Consider the following 17,586-nt stretch of genomic DNA (forward strand, 5'->3'; position numbering starts at 1 on the left):
TAAAATAAATTTATTTATTTATTTATTATTTATTTTGGGCTGCATTGGGTCTTCGTTGCTGCGTGCAGGCTTTCTCTAGTTGCGGCGAGTGGGGGCTACTCTTCGTTGTGGTGCACGGGATTCTCATTGCAGTGGCTTCTCTTGTTGAGGAGCACGGGCTCTAGGCACGCAGGCTTCAGCAGTTGTGGCACGCAGGCTCAGTAGTTGTGGTGCATGGACTTAGTTGCCCCGGGGCATGTGGGATCTTCCCAGGCGAGTGCTCGAACCTGTGTCCTCTGCATTGGCAGGTGGATTCTTAACCACTGCACCACCAGGGAAGTCCCTCTTTTAAGTATTTTATTCTTACTCTCCTTTTAAAATATTTCCAAAATCTCTTTCTTTTTTTTTTTTTGGCCTTGTTGCACAGCTTATGGTATCTTAGTTCCGTGACCAGGGATTGAACCTGGGCCCTCAGCAGTGAGAGCACGGAGTCCTAACCACTGGACTGCCAGGGAATTCCCCAAAATCTCATTCTTGTTTTCTCATTAATCCTTTTAAAAATAACATCCAACTCATTTAATGTCTATAACATCTTATTTTACTTCTCTGAAAGAATTATTGAAAGGACTTTTATTTTCACATTTTTTTCCTGCTCCCATAAGCTTTCTTTCCTCCAGATTCCTTCTTCCTGTTTGTCTGGGTCTCTATCTTTCAAGTTGGAAGCTTTCCTTAAATATTGGGTGGTCCTGGACTGCTCATTCTATCTAAGCCTGATTCGCTAAAAAGATGAACAGAGGCTGTGAGGGAGTGGGTGGGCTTGTCAATGGGAAAGACTTACTACAAGGTGACTGGGCCTCAAACTGGCTTTTGAATGGGGGCGGGACTCTAAAATGTCAGACAAGAGAGTTCTTTTCTCTGAGTTATCCAGAGAGAACTTTTATCAAATCTTCTAGCAGTGAGGGTGAGAGGGGCACGATGGGGGTGTGGAGAGGGCTGGGGTAAGCCTGCCTGTGACGCCTGCTTATTTTCAAAGCAGAAAGTGGAAGGAGGTCTAACCACCCCCTATACAGACCCTTTAGCCCCCCAGATTTTAGTGCCATTCCTCATTCCCACCTGTGCCTCCAAGTCCCCAGAACATAGAGTTGCGCAAGGCCAACCCCTTCTGCTTGTTGGTCTCCTTGTCTGCAGAGGCCCAGGTAGTGATCCCCAGTTCCACCAGATCAGCTACCATCCTCCCCATCTTTCCAACTGTTTGTGGAACTGTCTTATCCATGTTGTCTCTTCTCCCATTTTCTCCCTTACAGGCTTATGTGTATATATTTTTATTCCTTTGCTGCCCTTTTAGGGAGGTTTGGGAAGTGGGAAGTCAGCCATCTGCCATGCTTCCTAAGAAGCGGGTTGCATTCTAATAACAGAATTGGCTGTATTGCTCAAAGATAAGAGAGGGCGGTTAAAATACTCCATTTACGTGCGGGATGTGCATTCTCGCTCATAATCCACACGTGCCTTCCACGAGGGGCCAGCCCATCCGATTCCCAGGTGGTGGACTCACCTCCTAGAGCTGTTATGAAGATTCAGTGAACTAAGACAAGTAAAATGTACAGTGCCTGGCATTTGAGTCCTAAAGTATAATTATTCTTATCATTTGGAATGTACTTGACTAAGGGCTCTGAGGATTTAGGTGAACTTCCAACTCTCCTCTTCTGTGCCCTGAAGCAAGAGCGTTCTTCTGTGAGCTTCTCCTGGGAGATCCACCAGCCATGGGTCTCGGGGCTCTGGATTTTGAGGAGGCAGTGGGGAAATCCCTCTGGCCTTGGCCACTCTGGCCGTGAGTAATCGGCATATATGGGGCATCCCAGCTCAGCCCAAAATGTTCTTGTTTTTTGGCATGAACCCATCTCTTTGCAAACACAGACACTTTGTCTTTCTTCTCAGCCCTCTTTTAAAGTTTTCTTCTTCCTATTCCTGCTCATATACATCTTTTTCAACATGAACATCAGCCTTTAATTTGTAACAAAGAGACCTGGGTTCTAGTTCTGTCTTTGCCATTGATGGCTTAGAAGTAGCTCAAACGAGGCATCTAGATTCAACCTGCCTAAGTTTGAAGCCCAGCTCTGCCACTGATTAGCTGTGTCCCAGGGGCAAGCACTCAATCTTCCATGGGCTTAGTCTCCATTAAAATTACCATCTCTCCAGTGGAGATGGTAATAAACTCGTAGAACTGCTCTGGGGAGTAAAGAGATACTCCATGTGAATCTCCCAGCCTGAACTCAGCGTTCAAAAAAAGCTAGGTATAACTCTTATTATCATGCCCAGTTTAAACCCTCGGGCAAACTTTGTTACTTCGAGCACAACTGGAGATGAGGACTCTTAGGGGTTTGAAGCTTTTCAAATGGCTGAGGCAGAGGAAATGTGATCTCCTTGATTTTGTTTATAGCTTCTACTAAACCACATAGCAACAGAACAACATAGCAACTAATGAAAGCAATTCCGTTTTGCTCAAGTCAGTCAACTTGCGTTTTTTTTTAATGTCATCCTGACTTAAAAAAAAAACTACTTGAGTAGGTTTCGTGTCATCTAGACAAACCCCATGTGCTGAAAGCGGTATTTGATTTTTGTTTCTGCCCAAAGCAGTTCTCATCATAAATTTATAAACGAATAACAAGCTCCCTCTGTTCTCACGAGCCTATTTTATAAAGTTTCTAGATTGTTGCCACACTGCCCTCTAGCGGAACATGATGATTTCCTTGTCTTAGGTTGCAGATTTTTTTTTCTTTTTTTTTTTTTGTTGAAATACAGTTGATTTACAATGTTTCAGGTGCACAGCAAAGTGATTCAGTTTTATATATATATATATATATATATATATATATATACACATATATATATATATATATATACACACACATATATATGTATTCTTTTTAAGGTTTTTTTCCACTATAGGTTATTACAAGATATTGAATATAGTTCCCTGTGCTATACAGTAGGTCCTGTTGTTTATTTTATATACAGTAGTGTATATCCCATTTATTATTTATTATTAATAGTATTAGGCTCATTTGAAGATATGGCCTATCCACATATTTTACAAAACTTTAAAAAAAATTACTTATGATTTAATTCTCAGTCCTTTGAACTATGAGGCTTGGTTTTCTCCGTCTAAGAATCTACCTTCCTGCAGAGCTGTTCTACCTGGTGGGCACATCAATCTCACTCTTATGGTTCCTCTGGGTTCAGAGGGCTGCTCTCAAATTAGTCCACAGCAATTCTGATGGAGCAGGGAGAGCAGGCCTCACAGGGCCCAGGCCAATTGCTCTGCACAGGGGACGCAGTTAGAACTCAAAGAAACTGCCTGAAATCATCCTTTTGTGCCAGTTTCTGTCCGACTTCTCCCCAGCTGGATGTGCTGATGATCCTGAAGGGGATCAGAATATGCCACCCTAAAATATGCCACATTGGCATAAGGATTATTCGGAGCTGGAGGTAACTGAGAAACAACAGATGCAGGAAAAGTTCTCTGCCCTCCCTTTATCTGCCTAAAAGTAGGGCATAAATTTTCCTTGGAGGAAGATGTCCCTCTGTACCAGGAAGAAGAAACTAACTCTTTTCACCAGAGACTGGGGTCACACCAAGATGAACCTGTATAAACAGACCTTACTTAAATAACCCTTATTTTCCATTAGTTTCCCCATACGTTCCCTAGTCACTTTCCCAGAATTTATCACCCTTAGAAGCTCACATTTCCTTACTTTTGTCTAGTCACTTCTTCACAATTTATTGCCCTTTGTTAAAATGGTATATAAGCCTCAAGTCTAGCTGCTTCTTTGAGTTTTCACTTCTTTTATTGTGAAGCTCCTGTGCACACAAAAATATTAACATCAATAAAAATCGTATGCCTTTTCTTCTGCTAAACTTTGTCAGTTTAGTTTGCACGTACCAAGATACTGAATATAAGAGAGTAGAGGAAACATTTTTTTTCTTTCCTGCAATCCCAGGTGTGGAGATAATTGCGAAAAGGGCAGGAGGTGGGTTAGCAGCCTTTGCTGCACCCTCCAGGAAGCCTCCAGGGAGCATCTGGCAGCTGGTTTGACTCTTGAATTTACTACCTCATCCAATTCAGCACCTTCAGCTGCTGTGCCTGACAAATGGCTAAAGACAAGAAACCAACCACACAAAGAAGCCAGTGCACACTTTGCTCTGCCTCATCTTGACTTTCATGGGGCTTTGTGTGCTCTATGAAATGTTAATCCTCCAGGGTGAAACCCAAGCTACTTTATCCTTAGAGTTACCCGGGCCAGTAGGGATGGTGAGCAATGAAGCACTAAATTTCCTCTCCTAAAATACAAGGGATCTATTCAACAAGCTCACTGTTGCAGCACAGAAAGCTATTCTTGTATCAGATCAACAAAGGGAACGGGTCCAAGTGCAAAGACAATTTGAGGTTTATGTTCTGTTTCCTGTGGAAAAGTGAAACCCAAGGGAAGACCACTGGTAGGACACAGCAGGCCCCACAAAGGTGCAGCGTTTCTTAAACTTAAGTTCTGATCCAGCAGGTCTGGGCTGGGGACTGAGAATCCATACTTTAACAAGCATTCCTGGGGGGTTCTGATGCAGATTACTGGAGAGTTGCCCACATTCTGAGAAATACTCAATGGTGCCTGCCAAGATTCAATAGCAGATACCATTAAAATTATCAGGAGCACGAAGCCATGACAATATAGTAAAAGGATAAGTATAATTACATTTTCCAGGGTTTGGCTCAATCAGATTTTGCTTGGCCCATGTAAATGCTAGTAGATAGATATTTATAAACAATAAACATATGTTTCACGTCCTGAACTGTACTTTTAAATAGAACATTAGGACATAGTCATTATACGTAGAGAACAGCCTGGTGGTTGCCAAGGAGGAAGGGGTTGAGGGAGGGATGGAGGGGGAGTTTGGGGTTAGCAGATGGAAGCTTTTATATATAGAATGAACAACAAGGTCCTACTGTACAGCACAGAGAACTATATTCAATATTCTATGACAAACCATAATGGAAAAGAATATTAGAAAAGAATGTATATATATATGTATAACTGAGTCACTTTGCTGTACAGCAGAAATTAACACACTATAAATCAACTATACCTTGATAAAAGATATTAAAACTGAAAAAAGAAACAGTCATTACAGAACATTATTAAGTTGTAGTATACAAAATCAATACACAAAAACCTGTTGTGTTCCTTATATTATTATACACTAATAATGAACTATCAGAAAGAGAAATTAAGAAAATAGTCCCATTTACAATTGCATCAAAAAGAATAAAATACCTAGAAATAAATTTAACCAAGGAGGTGAAAGATGTGTATATTGAAAACTACAAGACATTAATGAAAGAAATTGAAGAAGACACAAATAAATGAAAAGATATTCCATGCTCATGGGTTGGAAGAATTAATATTGTTAAAATGTCTGTGCTACCCAAAGCAATATACAGATTCAGTGCAATCCCTATCAAAATTCCAAAGGCATTTTTTCACAGAAGTACAACAAACAATCTAAAAACTTTTATGGAACCATAAAAGCTCCCAAATAGCTAAAGCAATCTTGAGAAAGAAGAATAAAGCTGGAGGTATCACATTCCCTGATTTCAAACTATATTACAAAGCTATAGTAATCAAACAGAATGTGGTATTGGAATAAAAACAGAGACATGGATCAGTGGAAAGAAGAGAGCCAAGAAGTAAACTCGCACATATGACAAAGGAGCCAAGAATATACAATGGGGAAAGGGCAGTCTCTTCAATAAATGATGTTGGGAAAATTGAACAGCTGCATCCAAAGGACTGCCTTGAAAGGTGATGAGTTCCCCATCACTGGGAGAGTTCAAGCACTGGACAATGATTTGGCATCCTCTATATCTGCTATAGAGGATATTTCAGCATCAGGTTGGACCAGATAATTGTTCAAGTTCCTTGCAGTTCCAAGAATCAGATTCTCTTAAAGGATAACTCAAAAATTCAGAAGTAAACCTATAGGCTTAAAAACTACCAAAGTGGCTTTCCAAAATTCTTTCATGCATAATGGAATCAAGGTGAGTAGAAACTCTAGTACCGTATACACTGAATACTTTAAAAGTTTGAAGGAATAGAACTCTTAAGATGTATCTAAGCTATCTGAAACGTACATCAAAATAAGAGGAGTATGGGACAAAGAACAATGCAGTAGCATCCTTTGCTGATTTTCACAAGCCCCAAATAGGTAATCATGAGGGGCAATTTCTTTAAATTACACTCAAATTGTATGCTTTCTAAGGTCTTAAAGTATTTTAGCTTTTTAATGATTGGGATCCATAAATGTATAATAATCTTTGTCACATCTTTATAATTAAATCGACTCTTGGTAGGAGAACAAAAGCAAGCATAAAAAGAGAATCTGTTTTCCATAGCTTTTCCTATATAGAATAAAATGGTACTTAATAAGAAGTAAGCAAGCAGTGATTGGGTAACATAAATCAGAGCTGGCACATTGCGTTCTTTTACTGAGTAGCTTGTTTCCTGATATTAATTTAGGCAACAGGGTGTTCTCAGACATCTCCCTTCCACTTAGGAGAGCTGCATTCTTATGTCAATGCTGCTCAGTCTCATAACGGCTGGACAGTTCAACTGACTAGAGCACATTCGTTCAGTATGCATTTATTGGGCACACACTATATGTGCAGTGAGGCTAGGCACTCTGGGCAGAGTAAGAGTTAGTCCTAGTCCTGCAGCTAGGGTCATGGGTCAGTTCAAGGGTCATGGTAGCACTGTAGGAAAGTTAAACAAGAAGTTCATAATACCTGATTTTTTTTTTTTTTTGCGGTACGCGGGCCTCTCACTGCTGTGGCCTCTCCCGTTGCAGAGCACAGGCTCCGGACGCGCAGGCTCAGCGGCCATGGCTCACAGGCCCAGCCGGCATGTGGGATCTTCCCGGACCGGGGCACAAACCCGTGTCCCCTGCATCAGCAGGCGGACTCTCAACCACTGCGCCACCAGGGAAGCCCATCAAAATTGTGTAAATTTTTAATTAATTAAGGTAAATAAATAATAAATAAATAGTTGCAGAGTGGTTTTTTTTTTAAGTATATCAAGAGATGCAACAGCATCCAAATTTAGGCCTTTCAGAGAGCAAAACCAGCAGAAGAGAGTCCAGCTGGCTGGCCTCAACTACAAGCATTAGTTCTTCGGTGAGGGTCTCAAGGTTTTTCTATCCCTCTCCATGCCGTGGGGAAGGGGGAGAGGATTAAATTTGTATACGGATGCAAAATACAATGGTGACCTACGATCATAATTCATATAGCTAATTTCATGTACTTTGGCCAATTGTATCATGTTCCCAACAGGTCCAAGAAATTTCCCCTTCTGTAACCTGAGGTGCGGGGACGCCAGGGTCGGGGCCTCCAAAGGTAACCACAGGGGTCATTCAGGGTTGCTCCATCAGGATGCCGCCCCTTCTTCTCGCCTAAGTAGGAGAGGACGCCCACCAGCGAGCACCTCCCCCGAGGCCCAGCTGCCCCGCACGCTCAGGAGCCAGACCACCTTCTTCAGGTGTCCTTGGAATGCATTGCTGGGGCTGGGACTCTGGCCCATTCCCGCCGGCTCGCCTTCCCTTAGTGGGAAACCCGGGCTCCAGGCCCTGAATACCCATTGGTAGCCAAGGCTGGCGACTCTCCCGCTGGTGTGCGGGTGGCGGGCGAGGCCACTTCGCTCCTTAAATAGCCCCTTCTCTGAGGGATGGGGAATATGAATATGCAACACGAGCTCCTCCAGACGCCACTGGACAGGCGGCCTGTTTAATATTCATGACGCCTCGTGGGCCTTCAGGACGCTAACAAAAGAATCAAGAGATGTTAGGGGGTCGGGCTCCACGAGGCAAAGCCTCCTCTGATTGGTTGTTCTTGGAGGTTGCCTTCGATTGTGGGGTGTGAAAGGTGGAGCTGCAAGTTTGGCATAGGGCGGGAGATTTGAATACCCATTTTCTGTGTTCCAGGCTGTGCGGAAGTGCTTTTTTTTTTTTTTTTACCAGCACTACAACCATAAAGAACATATTCCGAGCACTGTACTCTTAGTTTGAGAGCTCCAATCCACTCATTTTCTAGATGGAAAAATTACTCCTGAGTCCTAGCCTGAGTTCGGCCACCGCCCCCGGCCGGAAGCTGAGGGGCGGGCCCAGGATGCGAGACCCGACCCCGCCTCCTATCTCCTCCTATTAATTCCTCGCGGCCCGGGCAACCCCAGGAAGCTCTCGTGGCTAACTCCACGCAGCGCCGGGCTTGTGGCTTAGTGGTCCCGGGACGGCCTGCGGCTGCGAGGACCTGAAGCCATCGTCCAGCCCAACATCGCTGTACACCTGGGGAGTCCGGGACCCAGTGAGAGCAGTGCGGCCCGAGGTGGCCCAGCCCGCAGCAGGACCAAGGCCAGTTGCAGGTCTCCTGACTCCCAGCTTGGTGTCCCGCGTCTTCGTGGTAGGTTGAGATAGCCGAGCATCTGGCCTGAGCGCTCCCAGGCCACATCCCCTTGTCCCCGGCGCTGGGGGAAATCACAGAACTCGCGCCTGCCTAGAGCCTTCTGAGGAAAAAGCAGCTTCGCGGCAGACCCCGCCCCTTTTGCCCTGGTGACGCGTCTCCGGTTGCCATGGAGACTGCGCTGTTTACAGCCCAGTTCTGCAAGAACCCGGAGCTCCGGTTGGGGTAAGGAGGCTCCCATCCCGAAGTTGTGTAGTGGTTTTTTGTGGCGCTGAGGGTAAACCCCGGCCCCACACCACCAACCCTTAACTGCAGCGCACAGACCTACCCAATACCTTGTGCCCATTGGTATCAGCCCGAATTTAGGTTTAATTTCGACCTCAGCCCTAATTTAGATTTCTCTGAGAGCTACTCAGACTTATCCAGAAATCTTGGGTTAAGTTTTGAGCCCCACACTCACACTTGGCCGAAGCCATAGGAGGGACTGGACTAGGAGACCCCGTGTTGTCAGAGGGAGCCGGGTGGCCTGGGGCTCAGCCTGGTCAAGCTCTGACTCCGGGTCGCTCCTTGTATGTTTGAAGGACTTCAGAGATCCAGAAGCCTTTAAGAGCAGGCGGTCAGGTATATATTTTGGGTGAGATGTTGGTGGGGGCAGTTTTTAGCCCTGTCTGAGGACGGCAGTTCTCACAGTCAGAGCTGTGTGCAGATGAGGTGGGGAAGTGTTGGTCTTTCTGCTGCTGCTGGTCTCTGCCTGCTGCCTCCTCATGTGTTCCTCTCCTTGTTCTCTCCTTTTCTTTGTCCTGGGAAGGTTTTGTTTCTTTCATCTGCTGAACAGGCTCAACACCCGGCTGTCAGTTTACAGATGTCACAGTTGTTCTTTTTTTTTTTTTTTAAGAAAACATGTCTGGGTTCATCTGTTTGGCAATACCTACTAAAACTGAACACTGCCTTATGACCCAGCAATTCTAATGCATTATAAAAATGCGAGCATATGTTCACCAAAAAACACATTGTCTCTAAATGAGAATATTCATAGCATTCTCATAATAGCACCAAACTGGAAACCCAAATATCCATAAACAGTAGAAAAGAGAGACAAATTTTGGTATAATCATGCAATGGTATATTACACAGGAATGAGAATGAACAGACTACAAGTATATGAACAGTACTGATAAGTCTTACAAGCATAAGGCTGAGCAAAAAGAAGTCAGATATGGAAGAGTACATAGTGATTCCATTTATATTAAGTTCAAAAATACCAAAACTAATTTACAGTGTTAAAAGTTGGAATAGTGGTTCCTGTTGGGGGGAGGGGGTGAAGAATAGTGATCAGAAAGAGACGTAAGGTGCTGGTAATGCTTATTTCTTGATCTGGGTGCTGGCTGTACAGAGGTTTTCATTTTGTGTACAGATTATGATTTATGTACCTTTTGGTCTGAATGTCACACTTTAATAAAAACTGACATTAAAAAAAGGACAACTTGCTTTCAATGAATCTAAAAAAAAAAATTCTGCTTTTAATCAGGACTTTAGAAACCTCAAATGGCCAAACTACTACAACATCCACCCAAGTTCTTGCCCTCAGAGTGGCACATTGCTAACAAGAACCAGTACCACAGAGCAGAGGCCCAAAGGTCCCGATCCGAACGCCTGGTGGCAGAAAGCCAGAGGCTTGTGAATGAAATTGAAAAGACCACAAGAAAATCTCAAAGCGATGTGAACAAGAAACTAGGTAAGATAACATATTTGGTATATTTGGGAACATGTTTGGATGATACTGTTGAGGTATGGTGGTACTGTCATTTGCATTTCATGTTCAGGAATGGCAACGTATTATCTTGAAATATTAGGGAGAAACATGTGTATTCTCTGGGCTCTGTCTTTAAGTTCACTGCCCTAAGGTAGAGACATGGTAACCCAGTCTGATTTTCAGCCATTCATCAGCCATTCTTTTACTGATTCGATACATATCTGTTGAGCGTCTAAGAGCATCTGTGGACTAAGCCCTGGGAATATCACAGAGGATGATCAGAGCCTCAGTTTTTGAGGGGCTCCTGGATCGAGGAGGAGAAAGATAGAAAAATGAATAATCAAAATATAACTAGATAGGAGCTGGGGGAAGGGATACAGAAGTGAGGGTGGAGTCTGCCTGGAGAATTGGGGAAGACCTCCTAGAGAGGAACACTTGAGCTGAGTCTTTTTTTTTTTTTTTTAATTTATTTATTTATTTTGGCTGTGTTGGGTCTTCATTTCTGTGCGAGGGCTTTGTCTAGTTGTGGCGAGTGGGGGCCACTCTTCATCGCGGCGCGCGGGCCTCTCACTGTCGCGGCCTCTCTTGTTGCGGAGCACAGGCTCCAGACGCGCAGGCTCAGTAGTTGTGGCTCACGGGCCTAGTTGCTCCGCGGCATGTGGGATCTTCCCAGGCCAGGGCTCGAACCCATGTCCCCTGCATTGGCAGGCAGATTCTCAACCACTGTGCCACCAGGGAAGCCCTGAGCTGAATCTTAAAGAAAGAGTAATGCTCTCTTGACAATCCCATTCCTATGAACACAATGTAAAAGGTGGTGCCCTTAAATAAGCAAAACAAGAATAAAAATAAGATGAAACAAACAAAAGTCCCAAATGCCGAAAAGTGATAAACCAGAGGTCACAAACTCAACAGTCTATCAGAGTTGGGCAGGTAACATAAGGGTTTGAATAAGACCCCTAAGACAATAGGGAGTGGTGGGGACTGAGGGTTCCTGGAGAACATGTTCTCCATCAATTTCAACCCATTTTTTCCCAAGAAAGAATATGGGCCCAGTGTTGCCGAGTTCCCTGATTTTTTTTTTTTTTTTTTTTTTAGAAAAGCTGGAATTTTACCCACTTTTTAAATGCTAGCAATTGATTTGATATATTTATAACACTGGGCAGGATGAACAAACACATCTATAAGCAAAACCTGGTCTAAGGGCTGCTAGTTTTCAACCTCCAATAAACCAAAACTTCATTCAGGCCTGCAGGGTTACATGTTAGGCTTCTCCTGATGGGTTGATGCTTACTCCTGATACCAGCCTATAGATAGGCCTGATCACACTAGACAATAAAGCATTCTGGTTGACAAGCCGTGTCCCTGCAGACAGAGCTCCCAGTTAATATTTTAGCATTTTATTCTCAAATATGACCAGATGAGGATCACCAAACATGTGAGGGAAGGTTCTAAAATGGCAAACACTGAAACAAACAAAACTAAAGAAAGTACACAGAGCAAAAGAAAAAATAACACTATAAGATCCTCAGGGAACTTAGAAGAGACATTGCATCTATGGAACAAGAAGACTCTTAAAAAAGAGAACATTCAGAGAACAAGAAAGTGTTCTTGGAAATTAAAAATATGAGAGCAGAATATTTTTTTAAGTCAAAAGAAGGGTTGAAAGATAGAGTTGAAGTATCTCCAGAAAGCAGAAAAAAAAGACAAAGAGCTACATAGAAAACAGGAGAGAAAAGACAAAATTAGAGGATCCATCTGGGAGGCTCAGTACCTATAGGCGTTCCAAACCCTCCTACACTGTTGGCAAGAATGTAAATTGGTACAGCCACTATGGAGAACAATATGGAAGTTCCTCAAAAAACTAAAAATAGAACTACCATATGATCCAGCAATCCCACTCTTGGGGATATATCTGGACAAAACCATAATCTGAAAGGATATATGCATCCCAATGTTCATTGCAGCACTATTTACAATAGCCAGGACATGGAAGCAACCTAAATGTCCATTGACAGATGAATGGATAAAGGAGATGTGGTATATATATATACAATGGAATATTACTCAGCCATAAAAAAGAATGAAATAATGCCATTTGCAGCAACATGGTTGTCTAGAGATTGTCATATTGAGTGAAGTAAGTCAGACACAGAAAGACAGATTATCATATGATATCACTTATATGTGGAATCTAACAAATGAACTTAGTTACAAAACAGAAATAGAGTCACAGATGTAGAAAACAAACTTATGGTTACCAGAGGATGGGGGGGGAGGGATAAACTGGGAGATTGGAACTGACATATACACACTACTTTATATAAAATAGATAACTAATAAGAACCTGCTGTGTAGCACAGGGAACTCTACTCAGTACTCTGTAATGGCCTATATGGGAAAAGAATCTAAAAAAGGAGTGGATATATGTATATGTATAACTGATTCACTTTGCTGTACACCTGAAACTAACACAACATTGTAAATCAACTATACTCCAATAAAAAATTTTTTAAAAGTTGTATAAGAAAGTAAATTTATCATAGTATCATGATATCATGGTTTGGGTGTAAATAATATTTACATACCTACAATAATATAAACAAACATTAAATTATTATTTAACAACATGGTGACGCAGCTATATTGGGAAGATTGAAAGATCAGAAGTGTGTTGTATAAGTCGTATAAGAGCAAACTCTTATCTTTCATCATAGGAAATCAATAGGTAATCTTAAAACTGATAATGAATAAATAGCAATGTAAGCAAATGCCAGAAGAAATACTAAAAGTGTTTAAAAAGAGGTTGCTTCCAGAAAGTGGGAGTGGGTAGGGGTGGGTCAGAGAATTGTAATACTTGCAAAACTATTTGACTTTTCAAACAATATATGTGTCTTTGACAAAATTAAAAGTTATTAAAAACAATGGGTTTTGAAGAATTAGAGTGGTGAATTAGAATGGTCTTTGGGTTAATTTGATGTTGAATGTAAGAAGAAATATATTCTTATTTCCTTCCCTCCCTCCCTCCCTCCCTCCCTCCCTCCCTCCCCCCTTCCTTCCTTCCTTCCTTCCTTCCTTCCTTCCTTCCTTCCTTTCTTCCTTCCTTCCTTCTTTCTTTCTAATAAACTCAGAGATGTAAAAATGCCCCAAGTAGCACAACCCTAAGAAGAAAAGAAAGTATCTCGGGTAGGTTTACAATAATCTTCAAGTTTCTAATCTAAGAGTTGGCTACATTGGAAATAGATTAATCCTGGTGTGACTTCTCTGTGTGCTTCAGAGCAGAGGCTTGAGGAAGTCAGGTTCTGGAAGAAGGAGTTAGATGACAAACTTGAGCAGCTGGTGCACGCGACCGAAGATCTACTCATCTATCAGACCAGATTGGAGAAAGCCCTGGAGAGCTTTAAAGAGCCCTTGGACATCACTGAGAAGTGTCTGGAATACAGGTAGGAGGGAAGGTTCCTCTAATGAATCATCTGTTGTAAGCAATGAATTGCGAAGAGGTAAAAGCTGACTGTGCTAGGTGATGGGTTAGAATGAGACAAATGGGCAAGTGTTCTTTTAGAGCCTGAAATTATCTCGCATGCCCAGGGTGCTGGGCAGTGGGAGGAGCACTGGACTTGGCTCATGTCTAAACTCTGCTCTTGACTAACTTAAATATAAGTTAGGACTAGGTTTGGCAGTGGGTAATCAGAAAAGGGCAAAATAACATTGAACTTAGATAATTTCTTTCTCTCTCACATTTAAGGAGTCTGGAGATAGTTCAGGGTTGGCATGGTGTGCCACAGTGTCAGGCTTCCAGACCTTTTCTGTCGTGTTGCTCCACTATCTTGTTGCTCCATGTGCGTGGCTTTTACTCCCAAGTTTACCTCATGATTCACGATGGCAGCTGGAGCTCCAGCCATTACATCTACATGCCAACAAGTAGTAATAATAAGGGTTTGGCATTCACCATTTCTACTTGTATCCCGTTGACCAGAGCTTAGTCACATGGCCACACCAATAGAAACTGGGAAATGGTGGTCTTTATTTTGGGCAGGCAGAGCAGGTACAGTTACTAGAGGGCAAGTCTGCTCCTATACACAGAGCCACATGGAAGCACTTTGTAATCCAGAGAGCGCTGTGCAAACATACCTTCTTACTATAATTTCCCTCCGGTAAGTCCTATGAGTAGGATGATCCTTTCTGCTCTGGGGTGATGCTGATTTGCAGACCTGATGCCTGTCACAGCCCTAGGTGGGGCACCCTTCTGCCAGCACAGCCCCCTCCAATCGAGTGCATCCTCCCCACTAGCTATTGAGCAAACCCTCCCAAATGCAGATCTTTCCAGGTCACTCCATGCTTAAAATCCTTTCATTACAATGCTTTGCCCTAGTACCTTCAAAATAAAATTCAAACTTCTTAGCTTCAAAAACAAGGTCCATCATGGTTGGGGCCCCAGTGATCCCTCCAGGGCCATATCTCATCCCCAACAGTGAGAGGTACTTAGGGGTGCTGAGCTGCTTGCGGCTTCCCAAATGCACTGTGACTCTGTCCATACTCTTCCTCCTTCCCAGAAAACCCTGTTACCTCAGTGAGCTTAGCCAGGACCCCCTCTGCAGCAACCAGGCAGCAACCTCCCAGCCAGATGTAGAGAGTTTGTGAGGCAAAGGGAAGTAGCAGGTGATCAAAGAGGCCAACATCCAGTTGGCTCAAGTCTACACCTAAGGGTAACTAGGATGCAGAGGACATACATGGGTTGAGTACATGCTCCCCTGGGGAAGGTACAGTGCCATCTGCTTTCTTATCTCCTTTGTCCCTTGCCACAGCCCTAGGAAGTACTAATAGTTATGCCCATTTCACAGATGAGGAAACCAAGGCACAGATAAGTTATACAGCGTGCCTGAGGTCACACAGCTGGTGAGTGGAGACTTCCTCCCTAGCACTGTCATGCAGGTGGAAACGAATAAATTGTCAGACAGTGACTGATCAATTTTGGGAGTAAGCGGTTAAAAACATGAGTGATGCCCAGTTAGTTCTGTGACAGGGGGTGAGTTGCGTAATCTCTCTGAAACTCAGTTTCCTCGCCTGTACTTGAGAGGTTACGTGAGAAGGAACATCCGCATGAAAAGCTCAGCACGATGCTTGTCTCATAGTAAGTGCTCAGTGGCGGGGGCACTATTAATTTTGGCATCATTATGACTATTACTATTGTTACTATAGAGCATCTTTGTGGATTCAATCCTTGTCAGAGGATCAAGGAAGGAAACATGTCTTTAAAATTCTAAGTCAGAAGACAGTGTTTCCAATAAACAGGTAAAAAGTAAAAGGCTTCAGAACCGATGGCCAGATTGAGGCCCAAAGTCCAGCTGGGATTCTTCAGACCAAGTAATCAGTCACCGATTAATTTTTCCTCATTATGTTTTGGATATTTTGAAGTCGCATAGACACCAACTAATGTCCATCCCCCATCACATCATCCGGATGGATCTGGTCCAGTTGTCCAGACAGTTTTAAAAGTCAGCAGCTTTTGCGTTGCCTTCCTCCGCGCGTGGGATGACCATCCCCCTTTCTCTCGGTCAGGGAGAAGCGAGTTGGCATTGACTTGGTCCACGATGAGGTAGAGCAGGAGCTGATCAAGGAGGCGGAGATCATCCGGGGGGCGATGGCCCTGCTGACCCGCACCCTGGAGGAGACGTCCGAGCAGATCAGGTATGGCCATGCAGGGCCTGCCCTCGCATCTCCACTGGGCGTTATCTAGAAAAGGCCGTGCTTCATGGCCCAGAAAGAATGGGATTTAATACCCTACAAGCACTTCCCATGCCCCAAGGTGGCCCGGCAACACTCAGAATGAGACCAAGACAACCTCTCATGCGTGACAGTCACCCTCTGGTGGCGGGTTGGGGTGCGGCCAGATTTCACCCCTGATTGTAAACTGGAGGACACTGGAGCTGACCTCTCACAAACAGGATGCCACAGTGGTGACATCAGAAAATGTCACATCTGGAGGGAAGATCTTGAAGTCCCGGCTTGGATATGTTAATTTGTCACCAAGTGTCTAATGGTGTGTGTGTGTGTGTGTGTGTGTGTGTGTGTGTGTGTGTGTGTGTGTTGGGGGGATGGGAAGGTGGGAGGAAGTGTCACCATATTGCACTAGACTGGCTTCATTTTCCATGGTGTCCCAAGAACCTGGTATAGGTGCCACCTCGGCATTCCAGAGGGAGAAACCCAGTTTACCTTCTCCCTTCAGGCTGAACCGCGCTGCCAAGTACAGTCTTGAAAAGGACTTGAGGGACAAGTTTACAGCCCTGACCATTGATGATATCTGCTTCTCACTCAACAACAACTCGCCAGACATCAAATGTTCTGAGAACGTCGTGAGGGTTGAAGCAAAGTGAGTGGGTCCCTGCTGGCCTGGCCCTGCTGTCCTCCTCCCTGCTGCGTGTCCTCCTCCCTGCTGCGTGTCATCGTAGTGCTTCTCAGAGAGGCAGGCAGGACCTAGCACATCATCCTGAATGCAGGCTGAGAGCTGGGAAGAGGCAGGCTTGGGGCAAAAGCGGGCGCTGAGCAGTGAGTACCCTGACACAGGACCCACAGGCGCCTCGGTCCTCCGGGTTGCCCCCACTTTAAGAAAGTCTGATATAAAAAAAATTGGGGGGTGGGGGGGGCCATACTGTACAGCATGCGGGATCTTAGTTCCCCGACCAGAGTTTGAACCCACACCCCCTGCAGTGGAAGCGCAGAGTCTTAACCACTGGACCGCCAGGGAAGTCCCTGATATAAAATCTTTAAACCTTTCAAATTTATTCATTTACCTATTTGCATTTTTAACAAGTAAAAGAATTTAAAAATGTAGAAAGGGCAAGTTACTAATTTCCCCATGTGTACTCCTTTCTATCATTACACCCCCTGAGATAACCAGTGTTATCTCTATGTTCTTACAAACATATGTATACACTCACCTACACCAATAAATTTTGTTTCTTTACAAAAATGGGATCGTACCATGTACCTTTTCTGTAACATCTAACTTACATTTTTCAAGTAACATTACATCACAGACCTAACTCATTCTAATCTTTAAAACGTTCTTTTTGAAGTAACACATACATATAGAAAACTGCACAAGAGTTCCCTGGTGGTCCAGTGGTTAGGACTTGGCACTGTCACTGCCGGGGCCCGGGTTCAATCCCTGGTCGGGGAACTAAGATCCCACAAGCCATGCGGTGCAGCCAAGAAAAAAGAAAGAAAAGAAAAATGCACAAATAATAGTAAACAGTTTAACGACTTATCATTGTCTTAGTTCTCTTTTGCTGTATAACAAGTTACCCCAAAACTTAGCAGCTTAAAAACAATAAACGTGTGTTACCTCCCAGCTTCTGTG

General features: G+C 43.7%; 2 protein-coding genes across 5 annotated transcripts in view; both read left to right on the forward strand.

Moving 5' to 3' along the window:
- The window catches only part of SMTNL2 (smoothelin like 2), a 39,945-nt gene extending 32,316 nt beyond the window's left edge, over window positions 1–7,629 (forward strand). Inside the window, exon 8 of the mRNA XM_079905484.1 lies at window positions 7,355–7,629. Within this exon, the coding sequence (XP_079761610.1) occupies window positions 7,355–7,379 (25 nt within the window). The 3' untranslated portion in view covers window positions 7,380–7,629. The remainder of the gene's footprint in view (window positions 1–7,354) is intronic.
- Window positions 7,630–7,766: 137 nt separating this feature from the next.
- Window positions 7,767–17,586, forward strand: part of TEKT1 (tektin 1) — a 28,332-nt gene continuing 18,512 nt past the window's right edge. For 2 of the 4 annotated variants that reach the window (XR_013825101.1, XM_079905314.1), the window contains exons 1-5: window positions 7,768–8,701; window positions 10,005–10,211; window positions 13,504–13,669; window positions 15,786–15,914; window positions 16,453–16,596. Coding sequence is in view for 3 of the 4 variants with exons in the window: in XM_079905314.1 (XP_079761440.1) it covers window positions 10,022–10,211; window positions 13,504–13,669; window positions 15,786–15,914; window positions 16,453–16,596 (629 nt within the window). In the remaining variant the exon portion in view is untranslated. Of the gene's footprint in view, window positions 8,702–10,004; window positions 10,212–13,503; window positions 13,670–15,785; window positions 15,915–16,452; window positions 16,597–17,586 lie in introns of all 4 variants that reach the window. The other 2 variants (XM_079905315.1, XM_079905313.1) reach the window with 2 other exon arrangements.

This window comes from Stenella coeruleoalba, assembly GCF_951394435.1.
Source record: "Stenella coeruleoalba genome assembly, chromosome: 19".
In the NCBI taxonomy this organism is placed as follows: Eukaryota; Metazoa; Chordata; class Mammalia; order Artiodactyla; family Delphinidae; genus Stenella; species Stenella coeruleoalba.